This window comes from Perca fluviatilis, chromosome 19 (genome assembly GCF_010015445.1).
Source record: "Perca fluviatilis chromosome 19, GENO_Pfluv_1.0, whole genome shotgun sequence".
In the NCBI taxonomy this organism is placed as follows: domain Eukaryota; kingdom Metazoa; phylum Chordata; class Actinopteri; order Perciformes; family Percidae; genus Perca; species Perca fluviatilis.
In genome coordinates this window covers 18,722,834-18,750,820 of record NC_053130.1, presented here as the reverse complement: position 1 = coordinate 18,750,820, position 27,987 = coordinate 18,722,834, and the positions used below count along the sequence as shown (strand labels likewise).

The 27,987-nt window shown below is 41.8% G+C and overlaps 1 protein-coding gene across 2 annotated transcripts; it reads left to right on the top strand.

The window, feature by feature from the left end:
- ptpn20 (protein tyrosine phosphatase non-receptor type 20) lies at window positions 1-26,213 on the top strand. Of its 2 annotated transcripts, XM_039784821.1 has the most exons (44): window positions 1-86; window positions 243-318; window positions 832-912; window positions 1,078-1,153; window positions 1,782-1,935; window positions 2,188-2,259; window positions 2,479-2,653; window positions 3,041-3,176; window positions 3,276-3,414; window positions 3,516-3,668; window positions 3,836-4,021; window positions 4,121-4,283; window positions 4,394-4,661; window positions 4,762-4,841; window positions 6,939-7,016; window positions 7,143-7,250; window positions 7,372-7,488; window positions 7,642-7,850; window positions 8,065-8,166; window positions 8,390-8,483; window positions 8,966-9,051; window positions 9,516-9,687; window positions 10,160-10,371; window positions 11,343-11,441; window positions 11,530-12,074; window positions 12,170-12,205; window positions 12,526-13,168; window positions 13,962-14,132; window positions 14,244-14,418; window positions 14,513-14,723; window positions 14,824-14,861; window positions 15,151-15,237; window positions 15,960-16,021; window positions 16,439-16,600; window positions 16,681-16,930; window positions 17,203-17,306; window positions 17,460-17,542; window positions 17,962-18,098; window positions 18,218-18,366; window positions 21,589-21,679; window positions 22,895-23,229; window positions 23,337-23,552; window positions 23,900-23,962; window positions 24,060-26,213. In XM_039784821.1, exons 2-44 carry the CDS (start codon window positions 297-299, stop codon window positions 24,168-24,170), a joined length of 6,651 nt encoding a protein of 2,216 aa, XP_039640755.1. In that variant the 5' UTR covers window positions 1-86; window positions 243-296; the 3' UTR covers window positions 24,171-26,213. The 2 variants fall into 2 exon arrangements, with proteins under 2 accessions (XP_039640755.1, XP_039640756.1); XM_039784822.1 differs by lacking the exon at window positions 12,170-12,205.
- The last annotated feature ends 1,774 nt before the right edge of the window (window positions 26,214-27,987 follow it).

The following is a 27,987-nucleotide window of genomic DNA, read 5'->3' as shown; positions in this document are numbered from 1 at the left end:
GCTGCGAATTTCAGCATAAAGCCACCATCCTGCCGCCCCCCGCCCAAGTCATCAGACAGCTGGTGGAGGAGGTTTTTCACGAATCAGTGAGTCTAGTTATCTACCTACAGTATGTTCCTGTCTGCGAGCATTTCAGCTTCTTTGAAGGCCATTGTGTATGTACCAGAATTTAAAAGCACAATATACATAATGACAAAATAAATTAAAATGATTGTGAATTGTAGCGATTTTTTTTCCTCCAGGTGGACCATGGCTCTCTGCCAGACAGTCACGTCCCTTTGAGTGGCAGGAGTCAGATGATCAGAGAGAGACTTCATGGTGAGCATGTTATGGTCCTTACAAACCTGAGTTTTATTAAACCAGTTGTACAAGTAACATCCAAAGCATCACGTAAAAGAGGAGAAAGCAGAGATGAAATCTTACTGAACATAAGGATGATACTGGGAATTTTCTTGAATAAGGGTTTTTGACAAACAAGCAGATCTTTGATTACTTAACTGTACATCAGTAAGTAGTATGCCTTATTGCTTCTATTCTTTTAACATCATAAATCAATTTGAAGTTTGACCCTACATATTTGAAGCATTTAGTTTGAGTCATTGCTCTTTTAATTCAAGACGGCATACAGGTCAACAGGATTAAAATCTTAACCCTAAAGCAAGCCCAGGATAAGGCTCCTGGGAGAGCCAATAATCAGATACAGAGTGTGGATGCTTGCAGGCTAAATCCTCCGCCTCAGTTCTGTGAAAACATCTCAGTGTCTCCTGGGAGCACAGTGACGGACAGGAATCAAAAATTGCTGTCATCTTTCATCTCTTACCTGGTTGACAGGAAAGAGAGGGCCACTTTCAGACTTCAGCGAAGGCAGTGGTGAAGGGAGAAGATACTCAACGGACTCTGACTCAAAGTCAGGTACTGAAAACAAGTGTCTTGTGTCCACTTAACAAAATTCCCTAACTCTGGTGTGCGGATGTCATCCTTAAATGCAACATTTTAATCACTAACATTTCTTTATTGTGTGTTTCATCAGAGGCTGTTTTGACAATGCAAGTGATCGTTTTATGTCTGGTTTTCTAGGGAGTTTACCTCAGAGACCTTGGAGACAAAGACCAAGGAGCTCTCCCACACCGCTGTACCAATCTTCTTTAGACCGGTATGTACAATATGCTTGCTTACACAGTAGACCATATGAGGGGGGATGCCATCCCCTATGTTAGCAAAATGACCACAATGCCTGCCCCTTGTTAACCTGCCACCCCTCTCTCCATCTCTCTTTAGCAGAGAGAGTGCAGGGGCAGAGCGGTTGTTCAGTTGAATATGTTAGTCTAATCTGCCTGACTCATGATCCCTTATCTGATTGAAGTTTGTGCAAATTACAAATCTATAGGCCCGATCATGGCTCAAAATTATCAGTAGCCTAACTGTGCTGTGTATTGATCAATCCATGGGGCTGTCCGTGGTGCTGAAGTAGCAAACAGATAATAGCGACTTTTTCTCTGAGTCCCGCCCTTCTCTCAGTTTCATCTTGGATCTATAATACAGAACCAAATCGCCTACTGTGCATACATACACATGATCAGCACTAATATTGTAGTTAGATAAAGATTCTGTTAGAGCTATTTGCAGGTGCATGTCAACAATGCATGCTTCTCTTTTTCGCTCCTTCATTGTCTGTAGTGACTTTAAGGGGACATGACATTATCTCAGAGTTAGAGTTTTCCAACTTGTCTGCACAACTATTACACAATGTGTCCTTGCCCCATCCCTCTCTCTCCCCTCAGACTCCCTCGTGGGGTCCGTCACAGGGACAGCAACTGCAGTTGGCTTGGTAGGAGCCCCCAACACGACATCTCTCCCAAGACATTGGGCAGATCTCACAGTCCTTCCATCACCTTCAGCGAGTCCTCGCTCAGCCTGAGCCAGAGGAAAGCTAAGGTAAGATTATGCATTTTTTAAATGTTTGTTCAGTTACATAAATGCAAGGGAAATGTTTTTGTAGACCATAAGCTAAAAGTGTATGTTGTGGATCTGTACAAGCAGCTTTGGTATACATTATTTAGTTGAAGAATGACAGTGAACTGTGGAGTATAGTTTATAGTATATTTCAGCAGACAGCAGAGCATGTAGAGAAGCTGTCTGATGTGTTGCTGCTTAAAGAGTTCATATTATAAATGTGTGTTTTGTCAGGCTTTGGGTCCTGAGTTTGTCAGAATGCAAGACGAACAACACATTGTTCTCGAGCTTCCAGGATCTATTGTGGTAAATGTATAATTTCTCTTTATCTCCTCTGCTTCTGATCAATATCAATGTAAATTGCTGGTTTTTCATTTTTGAATTGAATTTGAATTTGTCTTTTATTTGCATGCTGAACTATGCCTGTTTGCATACTTGCATGTACAGTATTTATGTGCATGCATGTGAGTGTGTTTGTCAGTTTTTTTTTATGTCCAAGTGTGTCTGTGTGCGTGTCCACCACAGTCCAGAAAGGGTCGTTCGTGTTCGTCTCAGAGAGAAGTGACAGTAGTGCTGCCTAACGGACAGTACGTGGTGGTTCGCTGTGACACTAAGTCCAAAGCAAGAGATGTGTTTGACATGGTGGTGGCTCACGCAAACTTGGTGGAACACTTCTACTTTGGTCTTGCCTTTATAGATGGTAAGAGTGACATATTATGTGGGACCTATCCGGACCGCACTGATTGTGCATCACATTGCAACATTTCAAATAGAAATTCAAAATATCCATAGTCCAACTTGTGACTGCACAATATATATATATATATATATATATATATATATATATATATATATATATGTATGTGAGGCCAATATATATATATATCATATATATATATATATATATATGATATATGATATGATATTGTGCCCTCACAATTGACATGAGGGGTAAAATATTTCTTTTTTAAAGTTGAATTTAGTATATATTATATGTTATCATATATTATTATTACATATTAGATCTTTATGGCTATTTTGTTGTTTCAGTATGAAGTCAAAGAGGCCTTTCTCTTTCATTCTGCAGATGATGAATATTTCTTCTTGGACCATGAAACAAAAATCTCCAAAATTGCACCTGACAGTTGGAAAAAAGGGCAGATTTTCTCCTTTTTGGTGTTTCTTCGAATCAAATTTTTTGTTGATGATATGTCCTTCATTTTGTAAGTACAGTATTGGCGTTTTACTGTTATGTAGAAAACCCATTAATAGAAATACATAGTTTAAAAGTCTTTTACTTTATCTTTTGTCCTGCCTCCTAGGCACAGACTGACTCGTCACCAGTACTACTTACAGCTGCGTAAGGATCTCTTGGAGGACAGGCTTTACTGTAATGAGGAGACAGGCTTGTTTCTGGCTGCCCTTGCTCTGCAGGCTGAGTTTGGGGATTACATGCCAGAGGTACCGCAGATAAAAATAAAAATGTTCACCTTATGTCTTTAAATACCAGCATTATCTTTCAGTGTTACAGCACCACATTTTGTTCTTTTGTGTCTTTTTAGCTGTATGGTAAGAATTACTATCAGCCAGAGCATTATGTGTCCAAGAGGATGCTCGAGAAGCTGGCCCTGCCCAATGTCAAAGAAGAGTTGCCAAGACTACATGCTAGTCATGCCCAACTTCTGCCTGAAGAGGCAGAAACAGAGTACCTAAAGGTATCCGGACTACCAATGCATCCACTCACACTCATATTTCACCTTGCATGATTCTAAATGAATAAGTTGTTTAACTACTACTATTTTCCTTTAAGTCTAAAGGATTGTTAAAATAAAGGGCTATAATTTAAAATGTAATGCATGTAAAAAAAATATGTACTATTTAGATTGCCCAGCAGTTGCCGGAGTATGGGGTTATGTTCCACCGTGTGGGGAGAGAGAAAAGAACAGCGGTGGGAGAGTTGGTTTTGGGAGTCTGTGCCAAAGGAATCATTGTGTACGAGATAAAGAACCACCTCCGGACTGTCATCAGACGCTTTCTTTGGAGGGAAACCGACACCATATCCACTGGGGTAAAAATTAGATTTTGCTATATAAGATAATACTTTTTTACAGCTCATTTTGTTACAAAGCTCAAAGTAAATGTATGATGACTTGTGTCTGTCTTTCAGCGTCGTAAACTCATTATAGAGTGTGGCGGGCCCAGCGGGAAAAAGCACAGTTTTATAACAGAAAGCTCAAAAATAGCACAGTACCTTCTGAACCTCTGCTCAGCACAGCACAAGTTCCATAGCGAGATGACGTCCCGTCAACTTAACCACACCATGATACCAGGTGAGTAAATTTGACTGATTGTGTAGAATGAATTATTTTTGACTTTGACTATACCGATGCATATTATAGCCAAGAATTACAAAGAATAAATAACACCTCTGTTTCTCTAGATGAAAACATGGATAAGTACATGTCTGTCTACCAGTGTCGTAACTTGGACCTAAAGCGGATGTCCTGCTCAGAGGGCATGTTGCACCATATAGGTTTGACATCTGGTCAACCAGACTCCCTCTCCAAGTCCTGTGACAACCTGACTGCCAAGCTGGAGGCGAGGCTGCGCCAGCAGAGGGAGATGAGGAGGGAGATGAGCAGAGAGCTGAACAAGGAGCTCACTGAAACAGTAGACCTCAGAGACATGAAAGAGCGACAGTGTTGGAGGTAGCCCTTATGATAATAACAAATAATATTCTTCTTATAGAAATATTGTCTCTGTGAACATCACACAGCTTGGTAATGCAACTGTGCACATGTGTTGTAGCACTCCAGAGTCGCTTCCCAGAATGATGTCCAGTGTCTCACTACAGAAGCAGGACTCTGAAGCCTCTTCCTCTATACGAGGTGAAAATGTCTATTTTTTTGTTAAACCCACTAGACAGGTTAAAGGGGTGATAGAATGATTATATAGGGTATTTCACACTGTTCCTTATGGTCTCCTAATGGGGTATGTAACATTGGTTGGGCTGAAAATGGCCTGGTTGATATTTTATGGGCCCTTATGCATCCCTGTGTTTTGGCCCTATTTGTAACAAGAGCTTTTCTTCCAAATATGGTATGGTCATGAATATTTAGATGAGTTGCTGGTGATTGGTTGAGCGACTTGCCATACGAGACATTAGAACGCTTGATTGGTTGAGAATCCCCAATACACATACATTAGAGAAGCACAGATCTCATATTCACACTGCAATGTTCATTACCAAATCACTTCTGAGACTTTTTAAGCAAATAACTATATAAAGCTCAAATATGGCCGTTTACAAAATTGATGCTAATTGCAAATGGTAAGAGTGTCGGACTTTAGGAGCTCCACACAGTCTGACGAGAAGCCGCCTGCTGCTCCATACCCACAAGTCACCCTTTGTGGATACTGCACTACGGTCGGCCGCATAATATATCTATAAATAATACATTTACGTTTTGAATGTCCCAATGTTTATAAAGCTCCGTTGTGTGTTTTTTAAGCATTTTATGCGCTTTTGCAAGCACTCTTGCTATATTCATTTTACAATGGGATACCCTGCTACACTTTGATAACTAAATTATATTTATGTTTGATTTTACCCTATACAACACATTCCCCAATGTTTATAAAGCTAACCGTTGTGTCGTTTGTTTTAAGGCATTTTATGAACGCTGGTGTTTTGTAGAGGACCCTGCTTGCTATATGTCCCATTCATTACAATGGGGAAATACCGCGAGCTAGTAGCTACATTGTCGCCATAACTAAATTATATTTACAGTTTGAATTTCGTCCACGCCACTTATACAACATCATTCCCCAATGTCTTATAAAGCAACCGTTGTGTCGATTTGATTTTAAGGCATTTTTATGAACGCAAGGCGTTTTGTAGGACGAACAGCTGCTTGCTATATGTCCCATTCATTACAATGGGGAATACCGCAGCTTGCTCACTTCGCATAACTAAAGTATATTTACAGTTTGAATTTCGTCACGCATGAATATTACAGGTTCCTCAAGGTCTTACAAAGCTTAGCTAACACTTGTCCGATTTCGGTTTCAATTGAATGTATTTTGTGAATGTCAGAGTTAGAGGAGGCTAGCTAGCTCTCATTGATGGACTCCATCTCACCGGATCTATCAATGAGACTTCGGACAAGAGGCGTTTATTTCCCTATTGTTTGTTTAAATAACTCAACACACATACCCATTATAAGATTAACTGGAACCTGCGGCTTGGGTAAAAGACTGCGGGATAACAAGCTCGCTGACACTGCGGTCAGGGCTATGTATAACCCAGGCAGCACCAACACCGACAAACTCCACACACAGTCGGAGAAATACAATTAGCCATCCATTTTGAAGCGCCCTATTCGAGCTTTATATGGTTGATTTCTCGCATAAAAAGTTTCAGAAGTGAATTTTGTAATGGAATAGCAGATCCGTGACCTAGCTAGATTCAGAAGATACGCTTGAGAGCGTTGAGTCGAGGTTGTTGATATGCATTACCTAAAGGAAAATCAACATTAGGCATCTTTAGTAAAGTGTATGGCCACCATGAGCCTCTTGAGCAGCTTTAATCCTCCTAGGCATAGAAATCATTGACCTCTACTGGTTTTGATGGTTGTGGTAGAGAGCACTGTCTAACATGTTGCTCAACAATCTCCCATAGGTGTTTAGTTGGGTTGAGATCTTGACTGTGAAGGCCCTAACATATGATTACTCTGCATCTGCATTTGTTTTGTTTCTCTTCCCATTAATGGAGTCTTTTATTTGTCACCTGTCTGTATGATTATATTTAGGTGTCTCAGTGGTTAACACTGTTAAGAAGTAATAATGTGTTTGGGTCTTATTCCACAATTACCCATAGGTGTGAATGTGTTTGTTTGTTTTTTATGTGACCCTGAACATGATAATCAGGTATTTAAAATATATAAGCACATTACAGTGGCCCGTTTAAAACATGTGACTTGCAGTTGATACACCAACCAGGACCCCACCAGAGAGAGAGATAGTCTGTGTGTCCCTGAAGAAAGATCCCAAACTGGGCTTTGGTGAGTTTATTAAGGCAGCTTAGCAGTGAACGTGATGTAAAATGAATGAGCCGACAGCAAAGTACCACATATCTGATTGTTTAACAGGAGACTTTTGTCCTCACTTATTCTCTGGTCCTGTTTTAGGCTTTGTGATAGTGGGCGAGGACAATACAGGTAAACTTGACCTTGGGATCTTCATTGCTTCCATTGTGCCTGACGGACCCGCGGACAAAGATGGACGAATCAAACCCGGTATGAAGCACCAATGAAGGGAACTTGACTTAACATCACTAGGAATAACATTGGGCTGCATGTTGGGCTGCATGTGACAACCTATAACAAGGATTTTGTAATGATTAGCTGATTTTTCCAGGTGGACGTCTTATCTCCCTAAACAAGACTAGTTTGGAAGGAGTGACATTTAGTGACGCTGCTGCCATCTTACAGAGCAGCCCTGAAGAGGTGGAGCTTATTGTGTCCCAGCCTAAATGTAAGATCTGATCAATGCTTTCTTCTCTGCATGCACAGTCTGAGAAGTTCATACAGTTATGGAATATTCATAAATCATTGTACAGTAGTGCCCCTTGATATAAGCTATATGTGTACTGAGGTCCTTTATCCCACCTGGTTGTTTTCCTATCAGACTATCTGAAGGACAGAAGATGTTCCTTAAGTCAAAGTACTCTCGGTTTGGCATTGGAGAGAAGCTTTGGGTCACAGACCACACTGAGTGGCACAGAGTACCGTCCTGTCGTGGAGGAACTGGAGGAGGCCATCACTCTGTCCAACATGGCAACCCCAAAACAGAGCAGGAGGCTTCACATTCCTGTTGTGCGAATCCATGATGCCCAGGTTAGAGATAAGTGACTTTGTTTCCATGGAAGCAAAGTTGTCAGCATGGGGTCTAGAGTTTAACCCGGTGCTAATTGTTAAATGGATTAAGTGCTCTGAATAATGTGATGAAACACGTAGTGTCCTGAAAACACACTTCTATAATTTCTTCATTTATTCCTCTCTCAATCTAAAACAAATGTTTTCTGTTTACCTTTTTGCTTCTCTTTATCAGGATGTGTCTTCTAGGTCCCCGTCTATCTTAAGTTTGAAAACTGGGGAGCAGTTTATGGTGGAGCTGAAGAAAAACAGTGGTAGTCTTGGCATCAGTGTTGCTGTGAGTGAATTGTTTTCTTTTTATTATACAGCATTTACCATATACACTCAACTGCCAGTTTATTAGGTACACATAGCTAAAACTACTACAACAGTCCTGCAACAAATCCTTTATAGGTAACAAGCTATGATGCACATTAACTTGGATCCATTTACGCTGAGTCAGTGTTTGTTTCTAGCATTATTTTAGACATTGACTAATTACTTCTCCCTTTTGCCACAAGGGAGGACAAAACACCAATGTGCGATACGGAGGTATTTACATCAAAAGTCTGGTGCTTGGAGGTGCTGCAGAGCAGGACGGGCGCATTCAGATCGGTAATCTTTTCATTTGTCATTTCGATATGTGATCAGGTGGCTGCCAAAAACATGAAAGGTTTGATTTTGTGCAGGATGTTCACTTAACTTCTGATTTAGTAGGGGAAATAGTAGCAAAAGCCATTCTTGTCATTCATTTGCATTTCTCATCTGTGAATTTTTTGTTGTGTTGTGTTAACGTGAATGACATCTCCATTTCCCTTTGCATCATTATCAAACGATATCATGAAAACATTGTGAAATATATGCCAGCTAAAACCTTTATGAATATAAGTGTAACACTAAGGTCACTGTGCTGTGTCTGCATCTGCTTGGTTCATGCTTCAGTGAGCAGGAACGACTTTTAGATTTGTTGACATGCCCATCAACCCCCCCCCACACACACACACACACACACACACACACACACACACACACACAGACACACACACAAACCGTTTATGTACTGTATTGATGTTTAGATTTGTTTGTGCATATGACAGGTGACAGACTGCTGGAGGTTGATGGGTCCAACATGAGGGGTGTGACTCACCACCAAGCTGTCGAGTGCCTGAAGAGGACTGGGGAGGTACACACACACTCACACACACACACACGCACACACACATGCAAACATGCATATGCAGTAAAACACAATTATACATAGACATAATTTGTCTTTTGCAGATATGATTTCATTAATAGCAGTAAAATGTGACTGCCCTCTCCAGAATTGTTTTTTTTTATTTTACATGTAAACAGCATATTTTCATGTGTCAGTGTCAATGTTACCCCTTTTCTATTCTCAGTCAGTGTTGATTTTCTTCGACAATCATTTGATCATTTAGTTGCACTTGATGGACCCTTACAATCTTTCAACCTTATCTGCAGTGATCTAGAGAAGCTTTTTTCAAAGTTGATATTATAAATATGCACTGAAAAAAAGCACAGTAGCTGGTGATACCGTACATTATTTTCTGTACTTGCAGGTGCATGTTGGAGTATGAACTACGGAACATATAAAGCGCTTGTATGTGAATCTGTTCCCCATAGGTGGTGAACCTGCTGTTGGAAAGGGAACCCACAGTGATCTTGGAGCCCAGACTTGACTCACCCTGCCCCCCCTTGGCCCACAGTTCATCACATATACAGCACCTAAGGACTGAAGTCTCCATGGAAACGACCTTGAGTGGTCGAGCCAAGGACTACAGCTTTGTGACTGATGGTGAGAGGCAAGAGGAAGGGGCACATACTCTCACATAGGAGAAAAAAAAGAAAAGATAGACAGTGTCAGGCGCACACACACTTGCACACATGGCCCAAAGGTGAATGTGAGTCATCTGACAGCTACATTGTGGTTGCTGTCAGAGTCATCCAGGGCTGACGCTCTCTTAGTCCCCCGAGACAGCATGCACTGAAACCTTGAAGCTGCCTGTTCACTGCCTGAGCTCAGTTAAAGGGATAGTTCCTCATCTCTACAAAGCTTTCCTTCTGAAGGCAATGTGAGACAATATGTGAAAAAGGGATAGTCTGCTTGTTCATATTTTGTGATTGGAATGGGAAATTGGAAAAGTGTTAGGGGAATTAATCAACTTTTTTTATCACAATGTACCAAATCTCAGCCCACATTACAGATTAAAGATTACACAACACACATTAATGCTCCAAGATTCCCCTCCGTCTCCTCTCATTCCTAGAAAACACACATGAAGTGGTGCTGAAGAAGAGTTTGTCTGGCCTCGGCTTCAGCTTTAACATTTCGCAGCTGCACTCGGGTCCAGACAGTGGCAGCGTGGTTCGTATCAAACGTCTGTTCCCGGGTCAACCAGCGCTAGAGAGTGGCCTGCTGCGAGAGGGAGACATCATTCTGTCTGTCAACAAAGAGCCTGTCAAGGACCTCTCTTACCAGGTTGGGTTTAGAGTATTTAAAATGATTATTAATCCTATCCTAAAAATAAAGCCAGCAGATGTCCACATTCATAAATAGAGCTTGCTAATTGCATATATGTGGTTTTGTTGTGGATGCAGTTTTGTTTAATCTTTTTTCCAAAATTGAAATAGGGACTTAAAAAAGTGGGTGCACAATGTGGTTAAAAAAAATTTCAAATAATAGACTGGTTTATAAGGTGCTGACTAATGGCTGAAGGATTTTGGAAAATAATCTAATTTTGATTTCTCTTAAACAATATTGCAGTTGCGATTTAATATGCGGTTATTTTTTTAAATGTTAGTACTGATACAGGTTAGTAGTGTTGTCCCATGAGGTAGCAACGATAGCAAGCAGTTTTTGCACAATGCCAGACTCATCTTCTTTTATAAAGCCAAAATAGTCCCACACAACTGACGTAGTGTTCCTTTTTGGCACTAAAGTTTCAGTAGTGTCAGGTTCTGTCGAGGTAGAAGATGATGCTTTCTCTGTAGACTGCTTTACTCTCGCGTGTCACAGGACCAGAGTGTAATTGCAGCCTCTGCGATTAAAAAATCTTCTTTTAACATATTGCGATATTATTGCAAATGCAATAAATCTTTAGCCCTAGGCAGCACAGTGGGTGATTTTGTCTGTGTATAAATAATTGTGAATGGGCTGGTGAGTGTAGGAGCGCCACTAGTGGCCCTGGTCTTTCTTAAGATCTCGGCCACGTCATTGGTCCACTAATCCTTTAATCTCATGCCACTGAAAATAGAAAGCTGTTTGTGTCATAGCCTTTAGTGTGTCATTTAATCTTTTGTGTACTGCCAAGAAATTACAATGGCATTCACACAGGTGCACTTACGCCAAGTCAACGTGTAACAATTTAAAAGATTTGCACATTTTGAGTCTATCTCAAGCTGTGCCCAAACATTCCCGCACTAACACAAAGTTTTTTGGTGTTGTTTCAGAGGGTTTTGTTCCTGCTACGTGGAGCTCCATCTGAAGTTCATCTGCTGGTCTGCCGACCAGGTCCTGCAGTACTGTATGATGCAGATGACAACACACTGGTGAGCTCACATGCACACAAGTACATATACACACAAAAAACAGCTAAGTAAGACCCAGTAATCCTCATCCTCATGTCCGACTCTGTAGAGTCCTGCATTCTTCCGTGAGGTTCGATCTCAGTCTCTGGACATCCGACTAGGAGAGGACTACAGTCAGCTCCTTAAATTTCAATATGATCTCAAAATATCTGCCCCAAAGCAGTCACCCACCCATGAGGAAGATCTGACAAACACAGCAGAGAAAAGCTTGGATCCTCATGCAGCTCCAACATTCCTGGAGACCCAGGAGAGTCTGGATGGTGAAGTGCAATCCAATGAAAATCTCCCATCTCCTCCTCGCTCACCCCCGTCGCCCACCTCACCTATATCACCTCCGTCACCAGTCTCGCCACCCTCACCTGCCTCCCCAGCATCACCTACCTCACCTGCCTGTGGCTCTCCCCTGGCTCCACCAGAGTCACAACCAACCACTGGTAAACTAGAGGAACAACAGCAAGTAGATAGGAAGAAGAACAAGGACGGGAAAGAGAAAGAGAAAGATGAAGAGAAAGAAGATGTTGCAACGACTACAAGCTCAACTGTGATGCTTATGGATGACTGTCCTAAGAGTGCTTCGAACTACGTATATGCCAGGTAAGGTATCAAAAGTAGCCACACAAGAAAACTGTTACATATTTGGACATTACCCTATAATAAAAATGTTTGTATCAATTATTCCTCTCTTGTAGCCTGGCGTGCCAGATGAAAACGTTTCACAGAGCACAGTAATAATGCATGTTCTTTTACTAGAATATTGGCATAATTCTTGGCAAAATCGTTCCCACTTATGGCCTATTCATTGACCAAGAGTCCTGCTCAGGGCAGCTAGGGAGTGAGCTGTGTTTAAGTTAGTAGTGTGCCATCAACGTCATTTTAGACGTTTTAATTATTTAATTAATGAATTTAAACATTAAAAACAGCTTTTATAAATTGATGAAGATGAGTACAATTTAAATTACATTATCTGGATAGAAACTTTGAAAGTTTTGAGTGAAGTACTATGTTATGTACGTCATATACAGTATTTCTGTCTGTTTATCTGCAGTGGAGTCAGAGAGGAGGCAGATGGAAGTGTGACCTACTGCCTGATGGGAAATGGACTGACTATCATGGCAGATGAAGAGTACCTGACCATCAGCTCCACACTGGAGCCTCTTCTCAGCCTTCCCTCCAGTCTGGCCGCTCACACTCCAACAACCAACCTCACAGGCCTCCACTCTCAAATCTCCAACAACTCCTCTAGTTTTAGCTCTCAGAATCCAAGCCTCAGCCCTCACATCCCCACTACTACCACCAGCTCGCCCCTCAGCCACTCGTCTGACACCATAACCACTTGCTCCCTGGCCCACCCATCCCAGCCGCTCACAACCCAGCCACCAAAATCCAAGCACCATCCGATCCAGCAGGGGCTTCTTCCAAGTCACTACAAAGCCATCTCCAAGAACAGTAAGCCTATCGTGCCCCTACCGCAGCCTCCTGATCCCCCATTGACCCCCATTACAGCTCAGGTTGTCCCTTCTGTGCCTCCCTGTGCCAGTCCACCTGCCCTGACGCCACCCCCCACAATGCTGCCCCCTCCTGCCCAGAGCCATACACAGTTGAGAGAAGAAGCAGAGAAGAAAGAAAGGGAATACAAGTATGATGATTATGAAGAGAATGAGGAGGAGGAGGAAGAGAGTCGGAGGAAGGCAAGTTTGGGATCTTTTGTGTTCTTGGCTTACTTTACCTTTGCCAGCATAAAACACATTTGAAAACTTTTTCATAATGTTTGGGGAATACAAGCTTTGGTACAACAAACCAGTAATTAAAGTTGGGTGTTTTTTTGGCTTGAAACCAACAATGAAAAGAGAAAGAGATACTGTAGACAAATAGTCTATTTAAAACATTTACCAGGACATTTGCACTGTATAATTTACATGCAATATTTTAATTGTGATTCCACTATAATAACAAATATAAACCAACAATACCACTAACAAATGATAATAAATGCATCTCTCCTCGTTCTAATACAAGGTTAATGTTTAATTGTGCATTGTCCCGGTTTAAATAAAATGACACTACATTACATTAAAAAACAAGACTGTTTTATAATGTTTCCAAATAAATCTAATTTACCAAAACCTTACCGGTTAATCATATCCTATACTTGTATGCTATGTTAAATGCGAGACGAAAAGCTACACAGGCTACAATATAACATACGGTAAATTGTTTTCTTTATATAAAATATGCTGTACCATAGTTAGTCATCTTAGACATTCTTCTGCATAACAGATTTACAGTGAAGTTATGGTTAGAAATCTGTGATTAGATGAAAAGTAACTCTTGGGCTTGTTCCACAGGGTTCATCAAAGTCAACAAAGTGTTGAAGTTTAAGCTTAAACATGAAGTGATGAAAATAATTCTTCGTGCTCAAGTTATTTGGAGGATTTCTGTAGCTATTAAAAAGATAACTTATCATTGTTTCTTGCCTGTCAGGGATTGGTTAAAGAGTTTGAGCTGACAGTGGTTTTGACCAAGTCCAGGAATGGAAGCTTTGGGTTCACCATCACTCGAAGCAAACTGGACAACTGCTACTACATACAGGAAATACTGGACAACCCAGCCAAGTCAGATGGACGACTCAGGGCAGGAGACAGGCTTGTCACAGTATGCACAAACACACTTATCCGTACATTTATGCACACTTAAAAACATTATTTTGATTATTTTATTTAGAGTATGTGCTGGTCAAGTTGATACATTGTCATTTGTTTCTAGGTAAATGGACATGATGTTACCAATGTGGGAGATGATGTTGCCATGACGATTCTCAGGTCATCTCCAAGAAGACTGAGTATGACCCTTGGGAGGGCTGTTTCCAACCTGGTGGCCCCGCCGTCCTGTGACAGCCTGCCTGATATAGTTCTCTACAAGACACCTTCAGGACAGCTGGGTGGGAACTGTTTATTTTCACACATTTTGAAGACACAGACACACATCATCAGTATCATTTAGTTGTATCTACAATATATGTGTGCCTTCTCCAGGTATAAAGCTGACAGGAGGCATTGGCAGCAAATGGCAGGGCATCTACTGTCTGCAGGTGGTGCCAGGCTCTCCAGCCAGCGAGGAGGGCACCGTCCAACCCAGTGACAAGATCCTCTACATCTGTGGCAGGTGTACCCTGGGAATGACCCTGGAGGATGCAGTCAAAGCCTGTGAGATCGCCCCTCGTAAAGTCAAGCTTAAAATCCTCAGGTATGTGCCTTCAAAGGCCCGAGAGATACTGATACTGACACTGAAGTAGGTTTGATTTTGTTTCTTGAATGACTGACTCTACTTTTTGTGTCTGTCACAGAGAAGACCAGCCAGTGAACCCCAAAGCTAAGTGGAATGGTAAGGGCTTCTGAAGGATTTATGGGATGGTTTCACCTGATTGAGTTAACCCAAAAACACATAGTTTGCTTGTTATATGCACTGATGGATTGCCTAGAAACCAGATATGTTTGTGCTCAACTGAACAATGAAAAAAGTTCAATCATTACCAGAAAGCATTCTCAGTTCTGGGAAGACACCAGTAGTGCAAGATTTAGCACCAGTAGTTCAAAATAATTGTTTCCTTGTGCAATCTGTGGTAGTGCATTTCTATACATATATACATATATATATAAGTTTTCTTTTGTAGGTCTGTTTGACTGGAAAAAAGAAAAGAAGTTCTTTGCCCGTTTTGAAGAGCCCGTTTCTCCAGAGAAAGACTCTCCTACTGAAGATGGTGGGTTTTTTCTCCATCGAACTCTCACATGTTCTTTCAGCACCATAACTGGTTCTCTTTCACTCTTTTGCTTTTGTCTGTGTGAAGCCGGAGCTTGGTGCTGAAAGATAGTTCTCTTTGCGTGTGTGTGTGTGTGTGTGTGTGTGTGTGTGTGTGTGTGTGTGTGTGTGTGTGTGTGTGTGTGTGTGTGTATGTGTGTGATCTGAATGCTGACAGACAGATCCTGGGCTCTCCCAGTAGGATTAATAATTAGCAAGCTTCAGGCCCTCCACTGGTGTATTGGACTGCAGGGCTGTAGCCATCACACAAACACGCACACGCGCACACACAAACAATGCCATACAGCCAGTGGTCTACAGGGCAGGTAGCTCAGTTGCCTGGTGACGGTGCATGCATCGGTAAGGGACAGTGGAGAGGGTCAGTCTGAAAAGACCAGCCTTGTTCATCTGTCATAGAAGAGACGTACCCATCAACACTTCTCAAAATGGCCGGAGAGGTGGGAGGTTGGTGTGTGCTGTTTTTTTCTTTCTGCGTGTCTGTTACGGAAATTTCATTGGCTGAAAATGGTCGCATGGATAGAAACTGGTACAGAAGATAAGTTCCATTGTTTGCTTAGGGCCGAACTCCAGACCTTTTCTCTTATTTAGCTTCTACATCGCTTTTAATGGCTTGATCAATATTAATTGAATACATTGTTTTGTCTGTCTTCTAATTGTTTTCAGCTGAAGCCTTGTATGGGACTCCTGGAAATTTCAGATGTCGCTCTCTCACACAAGAACAGGATGTAAGTTTCTGAACATATTTATCTTTGTCCAAAAGCTCATTCTTTCTGATGTACTCCTTCATTTTTGTCGCCTCTTGCCAGATCTATCTGTTCTTTTTGCAGTTTAAACACAAACTGTAACATGAGTCTACTGTGTGTCAATCTGTGAATGCACCCTCTGCTGGCGGGGGTCACTGTGTGTGTGTGTGTGTGTGTGTGTGTGTGTGTGTGTGTGTGTGTGTGTGTGTGTGTGTGTGTGTGTGTGTGTGTGTGTGTGTGTGTGTGGTGTGTCAGGCTTTCTTTATACCTGACTCATGTATTAACAACAGAATGGCATTTTTCTGCCAACATAAGGTGCTCCTGTAAATACACTGGAAGAAACTGACTTCTCCGAATTCTCGTTTTCTTTCTCCTCCTTTTCACCTTTGATCCCTTTAGAGTTGCATCATGCAAGTGGAGTTCACAAAACCAGAAGGAGGAGGCCTTGGCTTTGCTTTGATTGGGGGAACCAATGGCAGCATGCTCAGAGTGAAGGAAATCTGCTCTGGTGGAGTAGCTGAGCAGGACGGCCGGCTGAGAGTGGGAGATATTCTATTAGAGGTAACAGCCCATAATACACCCAAACTACATTATATTTATTTATAGTGGGGAAACCCTCATCCTCACTGTGTGTATTCTAGGTGAACGGTGTGATCGTGTCCGGGCTGAGCCACAGTAAGGTGGTGGATATCCTGCGTAGAGCTGAAGGCACTGTACAGCTCACCATCTGCAGAGACATCCTGCCCCTGACCTACTCCGAGTCACCTACACCGCCCAACATGTCTGCTCACACTGAAGCTATTTTAGCCGAGCAGCCGGCTCCTGTGTCCAGCCCTGATACCTGTTCCTCCCTTGACGTCATGCTGAAAAGGCCAGTTGAGCGCCCCCCTGGTACGATCTCTGACGACTCCTCCTCCTTTTATCATTCATTTTTAGAAAGGAAATAATGCTGAAATAAAGAGCTGTGTATGCTGCTAATCCTACTTTAGACTTCACTGCCTAAAGACTTGACGTAAGAATTCAAATAAAAAAAAAAAATGTGATTGGTAAAATCACAAAACATGAATAAGACAGCACCTTGACTTGCAATTTGCCTTTGAAGACTTGGACTTAGAAACAGCCGTAACTAAATGTATTGTGTCCTACTATCATTGTCTCCAAAGTGACTTCAGACCCTCTGGTCAATGAAGCTGGGGTGTTTGTTACCTCACCACCTCCTCCACCACGCCGACTGACTGTCGTAACAGATGACACTGAAATTATACAGGTAACAAGCACATGGGCTAATGTGTGTAGTAATAATGATGTCAACTTCTAATTAACGTAAATCTCACGCCTCCTTACCCCTTTACCAACATCTACTACTAACATATTGCACCTTCTGTCTGTTGCCTCCTCTGGGTGCCTGTGTGTGGAACAGGAGAGCTGTAACAGCACCCCTTCTCATCAAGCTTGCTGCCCATCCCTCAATGTCACTGACATGTTGCATGGAGCTTCTGAAAGGTAGTAACTTCCCAAACTACTTTCCTATTTTATTGTCAACTTATTTCCTCCCCTTCTCCACCTCCTCATCCTGCTTCTTCTTCTGTTTTGGTCTGCTGGAGTTCCACTGTACGCCACCATGAGGCAACAGAGAGCAATAAAAAAAGAAAATAAAAAAAACAGCCTGGGATAAATGCTGTTGCTTATGGGCTGTGAGCACCAATGAGACAAAAATAGCAGTTAGGAAGTTTGTAGTACTCTTCTCTGTAGCCTAAAAAAAAAAAGTATGGCAGAAGTATAAAGCTATTTTAGCCTCTTGTCTATACTGTATTTTAGGTGGAAAAGTCGCAGGGAAAGGAAGCTCAGCCTTGCATGATTTCATCCCCTCCTACCGAAGAGTAAAATGGTCTGGTCTCACCCCTGCCCCCTGACTCCCCCAGGAAACAAATTGTGACCAAACTTTTGGACCGGTCCTGCAAAGACATCCGGAAAACCCAGTCAGACGGCTGGAGCAGCGAAGAAGAAGATGATGATGTGTTTGATGCCACTGGTCGGGAAATGACCTCAGCACAAACAGGTGTTTATTGCTCTACTCCTCTCTACTGTGCTGATTTGTCAGGGTGAAAATTGTATCTATGCTGAGCCATACAGTACTAGCAACCCTTGTCCTCCTCTTTTCCTGTTTTGTTTCCTCAGGCCCACCCATAGTATCAGAGGAGGAACTGGCCAGTTTAGCTCTCATTAGCCCTGCTACGACCAGCCAGTATTCAGGCTCCAGGGTCAAAGCACTCATCCAGATTCTGCAGCATCAGCTGGACCAGCAGGAACTGGTCAAAGAGTTCATGGTATGTATGTTTTATGGACAAAATAGTTCATGTACATGGTATTTACCGATCTGTGTAATTTATTCTTTGTAAAATTGCCTTAAAGGAATACGCCACCATTTGTTGAAATAGGGCTTATCACGGTCTACCCTGGCTGTAGATAGGTGGGCCAACGCATTTTTTGTCTCAGTGCAAGTAATTAGGTTGTTTTTTTGTCTTTTGTTGGCTCACTTTTACTCACAACATGCTAACCGGCAACATAGGATTCCATTAACTACGCTAAGCTAACTAGCGGCGGCGCTGCCGGTGTTGCACCGGACTAAAACAATGCACGCACAAAAAATGCGTTGGCCCACCTATCTACAGCTAGGGGAGACCGTGATAAGCCCTATTTCAACAAACGGTGGCGTATCCCTTTAACAAAGGGTCGAATTACACATTGACCAGTTAATGTGTGTCATGCCACACATTAAATGAGTTTGTATCACTGCGCTCAGACACAGGGAGGAGAACTAGGACGACCAACAGAGGTGACTGTGCAGTACAGCACAGATCTACTGAGTTTGGCAGATCAGTCTTCTCTGTTAGAGCAACAAAGTATCAAGCGAGATCAGAGAATGGAACAGTTTTGCTGGTTTTAAATTCATATGAAATCATGGCTGAAATCAACCCAATCATGTTCCCATCAAGCATAAACCCAAACAGCTAATCTTAATGTTGTGTAGTCCTGTTGTAGTGGTGTCTTAATGTTGTGATTTTATTGTTGGTACTATTGTTGGTACTATAACTGTGGTACTGCTAAGGAGCTGTGCACTGTCCCTGTCAAATAAATAAATGTAACCTTTTCCACATTGAACCTGCCATAAGAGCTATACATACAGTAGGAGGTTATTATAATTAGTACTGCACTGTGACACATTGAGAGAAATCAGCAAAAAAAAGGATGTGCAGACACACACACGCACGCATGCACATACACACACACACAAACACACACACACACAGCCATACTCATTATTAAAGCGCCCATATTATGCTCATTTTCAGGTTCATAATTGTATTTTAAGGTTGTACCAGAATAGGTTTACATGGTTTAATTTTCAAAAAACACCATATTTTTGTTGTACTGCACAGCTCTCTCTCACTGCTGCAGCTCCTCTTTTCACCTTGTCTCTGTTTTAGCTACAGAGTGAGACCATGCTAGCATGCTAATGGTTGCGGTTAGCCAGCTCGTTTCGACTTGTGATGTAGAAAGCCGTAACCGATTTTGAACAGCTCACCGGAGACTGAAGGCAGGACACATTCAGAAACCGTATCTCACTCAAAACAGCATGGATGGATTTTTTTCAAAGTTTGTAAGCATGTGGAAGCACCAGAGACACAAAATAACACCCCAAATCCCAGAATCCTTTTTTTTTATTTTTTTCATAATATGGGCACTTTAAAACATTGCAGTTTTAGACTATTTTTACGGACAGACATACTGTGATCCAGCTGCACTTTTTTAAAGGGGTGATAGAATGCAAAACCGATTTTACTCTGTCATAGTTGAATAACGACAGTTCGGTGGGTAAATACATAGAAGCTCAAAATCCCATTGACACCCCTTTACTATGAAAATCTAATATTTTGAAACTGCCGCTGAAAACGGGCAAATCTCAACAAAGCTGGAAGTTGACGTCAACCTCCCAAGACCTGTACCTTTGTCACGCTCATGGGTGTATTAAGAGAACAGTCACGCCCCAACATTTACATAGGCTACACAACTGACCTGAAATCAGGTAGTCTTCTGAATCTAGGTCACACAGATCTCTGCTATTTCATGACAAAATTCACTTCTGAAACGTTTTATGCGAGAAATACTTTTACAACTATGTAAAGCTCAAATTCGAAAATGGATGGCTAATTGCAAATTTTGTCCGACTGTGTGTCGGAGTTCAGCGACGGTGCTGCCTGTGTTGCTGCCTCGCCGCCCAGCCTGCCTTCCTTCACAGACCCCGGCCTGCTATGAGGTACTTGGAGCTCCGTCACGACTGGCAGCCCACAGCACTCCGTACTCGCGCAAAGTCACCGTCTTTTGGGCTAATGGACAACCAAATGCCGCTGCCCGGACAGAGCTCCAGGACCTGCAACTCCCCTCTTCCTGCTAGCTAAATGCCCGGTGTATGTGAGTGAGAGCGCGGTCAGCGAGCTTGTTACACCAGCAATCTCTTAACACAGGTTTCGGTTAATCTTATAATGTGTGTAATTATAATGTGTTGAGTTATTTAAACAAACGATTGGGGAAATAAACACCGCTTGTCCGCGAGTCTCATTGATAGAGCCTGCGGCTGGATGTAGCTCTGTCAATGAGAGCTAGCTAGCCTCCTCTTAGAATTCCTCTGAAATTCACAAATATTCATTAACTTGAAAATAAAACATTTAGGTAGCTAGATGTTGTATAAGTGGCGTGACGAAATTCAAACTGTAAATATACTCGAATTACGCCGAAAATGAAGCTAACTATCCGTGATTTGTAGCTACATATAGCTAGAATTGAAGGGGCAGTCGCAGCTAACGAAACACCTAGTCTTCACCAATATTCATTAACTTGAAATTGGACACCGTTGTTAGCTTTATAAGACCCTTAGGTATATGTTGTATAAGTGGCGTGACATGTGTGTAACATGTGGTAAGAGATTGCTGGTGTAACAAGCTTGCTGACCGCGCTCTCACTCTCACACACGGGCCATTTAGCTAGCAGTAAGAGGGGAGTTGCAAGCCCTGGAGCTCTGTCAGGGCAGCGGCATTTGGTTGTCCATTATCCCAAAAGATGGTGACTTTGCGCGGGTATGGAGTGCTGTGGGCTGCCAGTCGTGATGGAGCTCCAAGTACCTCATAGCAGGCCGGGGTCTGTGAAGGAAGGCAGGCCGGGCGGCGAGGCAGCAACACAGGCAGCACCGCCGCTGAAATCCGACACACAGTCTTACCAAATTTGCAATTGGCCATCAATTTTCGTAAAACGGCCCATATTTGAGCTTTATATAGTTGATTTCTCGCTTAAAAAAGTCTCAGAAGAGCCATATTCACAGGGTAGTTAAGGGCCCAATAAAATATCATTCGGGCAATTTTCAGCCCAACCAATGTTACATACCCCATTAGGAGACCTTAAGGAACAGTGTAAAATACCCTATATAATCATTCTATCACCCCTTTAAGTGTTTACATTTTCTTTTTCTAATTGTGCTCATGTTGTTCATTCAGGCTTTGGAACATCTGAAGCCCTCTGACAACTGTCTGGTGGGAAAAGCCCCGGAGAACAGAGATAAGAACCGCTACAGAGACATCCTACCCTGTAAGTCTGAAAGACGACTTCTGTTAACTTTTACTTTCTTCTGACAGAATCTAAACTTTTACTTTCTCCGTTTGTTCAAAGCCCTGCAATTTTTTTTTTTTGGTGAGCTCAAGCTTGTAAAAGCTGGATGCTCACAGACTTGGCATTTATAGGATAGCTAGTTTGTTTGCAATTTTTTCCTGTAAGGTCTTTACTGAAGGGAGTGGAGATGTTTGTTTACAACACTTGTCTGCGCAACAAATCATTTCCAACTTTAGTATCAATAATTCACTTGAGCAGCACTTATAATCTCCCATCCCACCAATTAGCCAAGTATGTGATGATGAAAAGATATCATTTGTTGCCCCTTGTAATTATCTGGGATTTATATTTTTAATAAATAAAGCGACATCAGGATAAAAATTATATTATAAGCTGTATAATTAATATGAATTTCAGGAGGTAAATACAGTGAGACAAAATGAAACAGTGTGTCTGTGTGTGTACCCTGAGGTATAATACTTGTGCTCAACACTGTTAATATTGAAGAAGGTGTAAAAGCTGGAGACACACTCAAATGCACACAAACACACAGAAGTGTTGACTTCTCCAGCCCTCAGTGTGTTGGAGTGAAAGGATCAAAGTTGAAATAAATGAGCATGATAAAAAGCTTGTTGCTTGCAGCCTGTTACAACTGCTGTTTGTGCAAAAGGTCCAGATAAAAAGGGCATGTTATTTCCTGATCCGAGCCATTGCTTATAGTCTTTAACTATTTTCTATAGAAAGCCTGGTTTCCAGTCTGTGGCTTTTTTGACCTCACAAGCAGGAGGTGGGGGACCAACCCAGAAAACATTCCTAACTGCTTTCAGTCTATCACCTCTCTCATCATCAACAAACCTCTTCACAGCGCTGGTTTGTTGCGCCCAACTCCAGACCTTAGAGCTGTTTACTTGTCTTTATTTACTGTACACTTAGATTGCGTGCTTTTGGCAAAACACAAGGTAGCAGTGTTTGTTGTTTGTGATCAAAAAATTACTGGATTTATCAAACATCGAGAAAACCAACTGGAAGGAATGTCTGTCAGATCTGTTTGTGGGAGGATGCTGCTGGAGGTGTAATTAGTTTGTTTGAATGATATGAATTCATGCAGTGATGCATGCTCACACTCAAAACAACACACACACACACACACACACAGTTTAAGGTGTTTTTTCCTCTTTCTCTTTCCCCGCATAGATGATGAAACCCGTGTTGCCATTGGAAACAACCAGGACTACATCAACGCCAGCTACATCCGTATGCAAGTTGGCGATGAAGAGTTCTTCTACATTTCCTGTCAGGGCCCTCTGCCTTCCACAGTGCCGGCCTTCTGGCAGATGATCTGGGAAAACAAATCTGATGTCATTGCAATGATGACCCAGGAAGTAGAACGGGGAAGGATCAAATGTCACAAGTACTGGCCAGAGAAGCTGGGCGTGCCTCTGGACTCCGGCAGGTACCAGCTTCACCTGGAGAACCATCAGTACCTGGAGTACTTCCACATCAAGGTCATCCGCATGGTGGAGGCAGAGGTAAAGGATGTGTGAGGAATACCTGTCTGCCTGTCTAATGCCATTAATATTATGGTTTACTCTAAACTTCAAAATTCTGCTTGGTTCCTAACTTCTTGTTATTCCAGACCGGTGAGACACATTTTGTCCGTCACCTGAAGTTCACACACTGGCCTGACCACGGAGTGCCGAAAAGTTCCGAGCAGCTGGTTCGCTTCATCCGCTACCTGAGGGCAGTGCACCATATTGGACCAGTCACTGTGCACTGCAGCGCCGGCATCGGACGCACAGGAGTTCTCATTTGCACTGACGTTCTCCTCTGCCTCATTCAGAACGATTTGCCTGTGAGTGGAAGCCATTTAATTAGGTTTACTAATTGGTTTACCATAACATTTTTGTATTTTTAGCCATGCTAGTGGCATGTCGATTGGCATGTCCACTACTTTGGTCCAGACTGAAATGCCTCACAAATTATCAGATGGATTACCGCGACATTTATGGTCCTTAGATGATGGATCCTATTGACTTTGGTAATCCTCTGTATTTTCCTCCAGCAGGAGTCATTGTGAGCTTGCTGTTGTTAGCATGTTAGCCTCACGTAGCATAGCCTTGTTAGAAATAAACTACCGTCATAGACTAGTTCAAAAACATGCTGTAGTTGTGCCTAACAACCTTTTGTCTCTGTCTTCAGATTAACGTAAGCAACATCGTAAAGGAGATGAGATATCAGCGGCATGGGATGATTCAAACTAAGGTGAGTACCAACAGAGGGGTTAAAGTTAAAAGTTCAGCTTTAAAAAAAAAAAACTGTTTCCAAGAGCTAGACTTCCCCTTTGTCTCTCTCGTTTCAGGAACAGTACTTCTTCTGCTACAAAGTCTGGTTGGAGGTTTTACAGGGCATTTTACAGCTTCACGGCAACCAATGGCAACCGGAAAGTCCCCGAGACCACAAAGTAGTTTGAATGTTTCCACCTTCAGTTCACTGACCTGTAAAGCACAGACTGTGTATGAGTACCATGTGCAGTCTATCATAATACTGGTTATACCTTTTTCTTCGGCTGTAGTTATTTTAGTTAGCTATAATAGGAAACCTGAAGTTTTCTGTTTTGATACTTTATGTTGAGGAGGCCTATTGGTTAGTTACAATGACTTTAACTTTAATGTTTTTGTTCTTGTATGTGCTCTCGGTGCTGTGATTATGTCAATTTAATTTAGATCACTGAGGTTGTTTTGCCTTTTCAGGCTTAGTGATTTGCCTTCTGTCTTTAGCATTTTTTTTTTTTAAATGTGTGTCACTATTTGAATGTATCTCATTTATTTTCTCCATGTCCTTTTAATTTGCAAATTGCATTCATTTGCAACAGTCATATTGCATGGGATTTAGAATCTGGTAATATTCACATCTTTTATCTGGCAGTAATATTTCTAACATCATTAGCAAAGTGCACAAGTGAACATAAGATCATCATACCAACGGGAGTATCTGTTTGTAACCTTGATGAGTAGCATTTCATTAGGCATTTTGTCATCATTTCATTAAGTGCATTTGTACCCTGGAAAAAAGGGCATTAGCAAAAGAACACTATTGATTTTTCAGTTCATCATCTCTGGAAATGAAAAGAATCAAGTGCCTTGGAATGACTCACACCGCTTGCTCCACATTGACCCCGAGCCACTTGTCACAAGCGGTCGGGAACAGAGAGCATGAAACTGATTTGAGAGCACCCGGTGGTGGTTACTATAGATTGAATGTGTAGCTTTCAGTCTGTTTGTGGTCTGAGGTGAATGTTTGATTGATCCAAACCAGAGGAGGATTACATCTCACCTTTTAGTTCAAATGTAACTTAGAAACAATGTGAAGTTTGCACACCGCCTGTCAATTTTTTGTTTGTGGGCCGAATTTATAACAATGAAAGTCTTACTACACATAATCACAACTTGAACATCCTGATACAGATAAAGAATGATTCAACATAACAAATGTTTGGATGAATTCATACATTTTCAATTCACTGTTTTACAAAAATTTGAACGAGGCGTTAACACTAAATATTCCGATTTTTTGTAGAATGTACAAAACTGATTTAAATTGACAATTTAAATAGTTAGTTGCTGGGCATTAAGGTGTAATTTGTTATGTAACAACATCCTTTATCTGTGTTCCATAGCTATTTTAATACAAACTCAGCCAAAAATGCAAAAAATATGAGGTTTACAAAATTTTCATTTTGCCACTTTAGCTGTAGCTATATGATGTGTACATAGCAACAGAGCCACATCTCCAAGTTACAGATTAAAGATGATTCATAGCTGCTGGTTTGAACCTCGAACTTTGGATGTAACTGTTGTATGTAACTTCTTTTAGCTGCTATCACACACACACACACACACACACACACACACACACACACACACCAGCTCTCTTATTGCATGCAGACTCTTAAAGTACAAACGTCTGAGCCTGGTGTTTGGCTGAATGAATTGAACATGATCAAAATGTGGAATGTAACAAAGCAATACTCTCCACGAGGAGGGGTGATCAGAATGTCAACTTCTTACCCGATAACATCTTTCAAACAGTTTGGAGCATGTTGGTAAGACACACACATTACTCTACCTTTGCCATGTGGATGGCTACGCAGAGCCATCAGCCTCTGCACCGTGTATGCAACATCTTTTCATCAATGCTGGTCGGTTGGTCTCCAGCGATAGGTTACTCTCTGTTATGTGCAAGTTCACGTTCTCTTTAAAATCCTGTTGATATGTTTTCTCCCTCAGATCTTCAGAACAAACAAAAGCACATTTTGCATTCATCTGTGGAAATGCATCTTGTACAGTCAAAGCAAGTGCTTATGCAATAGCATTGTGAAATTGAATAACCCTTAATTGCACAACTGCTTATTTATGCTAAATTAATCTCTTGTCACTGTACCAGCCACTATGTAACCAATAACTGAGAACAATGTAATACCTCTCTCTTTAATTAAAAACTATTGTGAAACTTGTTTGCATGTTATACAACACACTTTACCTCCTTCTGAATGCAACATAACTCAACTTGAACAACGGAACAGGAGCAGCAGAGTGGGTTTTCCCTGACGGCACACACAGAACAGAAAGTCGGAGGCGGCCGTAAATCTAATTCCACTGAGCCCCCTCTTCACTTTTACTGCAGGGTATACTCCCTCTCGGGTTTTACTGCGGGGTAAATAAGCTGGTCTCACAGGGGTCTTTGTGACAGCATGGAAACACTGGAAACACACTACACGCTCCACACACATAAACCTGATTCTGGGGGAAGCCATGGCTGCAGATTTACTCCCTCACCTTCTCTCTCTACTCTCACTGCCCTTGGGCACTATCTCTACAACCGCCTGCCTCTCACGCACTCATATGCAAACCCCCCCCAGTCACCCACCTCCTCCCTCAATTTCTCCTTGCTCCCCAACTAAGACCTTGTTATTACTGTAAGTTATGGCAGGAACGACCGCAACTCAGTTATTCAAGGCCCATTCCCATTTACGGTTGTTTATTAGCGACTGGCTCACTGACTCAAAGGTGATATTGAAAAATAGAGAGGGTGATAACTGAAAATCTGTTGAGCTGATAACTGCTGCATTAGAGGAATCTGAGCAATGATCAGGGTGGAATATCTTTTTGTACAGTATGTATTCAGGGTCTAACAATGTAGCAACCAGGCTGTAAAGAGATGGGAACTAAGTCGACGGTAAAGTAATTAACAGAAGGCCGTTCAGTCAGAGAGTGTGATTTAAAGGCCTGAAGAAGGTGTAGAAATGAGCTCATATGCTCTCAGTAAATCCTCTTGCTCTCTGCTGGGCTCACAGTGTAACACAGACACAAGCCTGTTTTCTTTTTCTCTATGTACTGATTAAAAATAGCACACAAATTATGTGCTGCCACAATCTACATCCACACACACACACACACACAACACACACACCTATTCTCCACCCCCTCCTAATGTTGGTCCCATCCTCCTTCGCTGTCACATATCACTTTGAGTTTCTAACAGGCAACTGCAAGTCTTTGTAAGACTTCAAAAATCATGTACAACTTCTGTGTTTTGTGTGTGCGACTGATCACATTCACATATATTCAGTATGTGCTTGTTTCAACGCCTCAGTGAAGCTGCAGCCTGCTTACACAGACTGAAATATTCACATTCAAACGTATTGTGGCTGAAAAATTAGATGTTAGACATTAGATTCAATGGAAAAGCATACATTACTTAATGCAAATGTTCTTGCATTTCAGCCTGGCATTGTAGAGAATTTGGTATCTTGACTAGAATTTAAGATAAATGTTCTGTGGGTTAGTTTAATGTCTGATTCCCCTGAGGTCTTTTAGGTTTGAAGAGGTTAAGTATGACCCTCCCACAGCGGACTGAGAATTATTACCCTGCAAGATGCTTGCAAAACAGAACCCGTCATAGACCATTTAGATTCTCAGAGAAACACAGGGATGAATTCCAGCTCGTGGTTTCTGATCAACCAGTAAGATTAAACTTGAGCTGATAAGGGAGAACTATCAGAGAGCAGAGAGCATTCATGGAGGCTGGAATTTAGCCAAAGTAGGGGTTGGCATTTAGAAATCTAAATGTTTTTTCAGATTTTTCCCATTTGTATGACATCACATATAAAAAAACATCACATTTCTATTGTCAGTGACAACAATTTGACATGTAGCCTACATGGAACTGTACACTTGAAAAAGTATTTCACATGTGATAAATTTTGATAAATTCATGTTTTTTTTCTT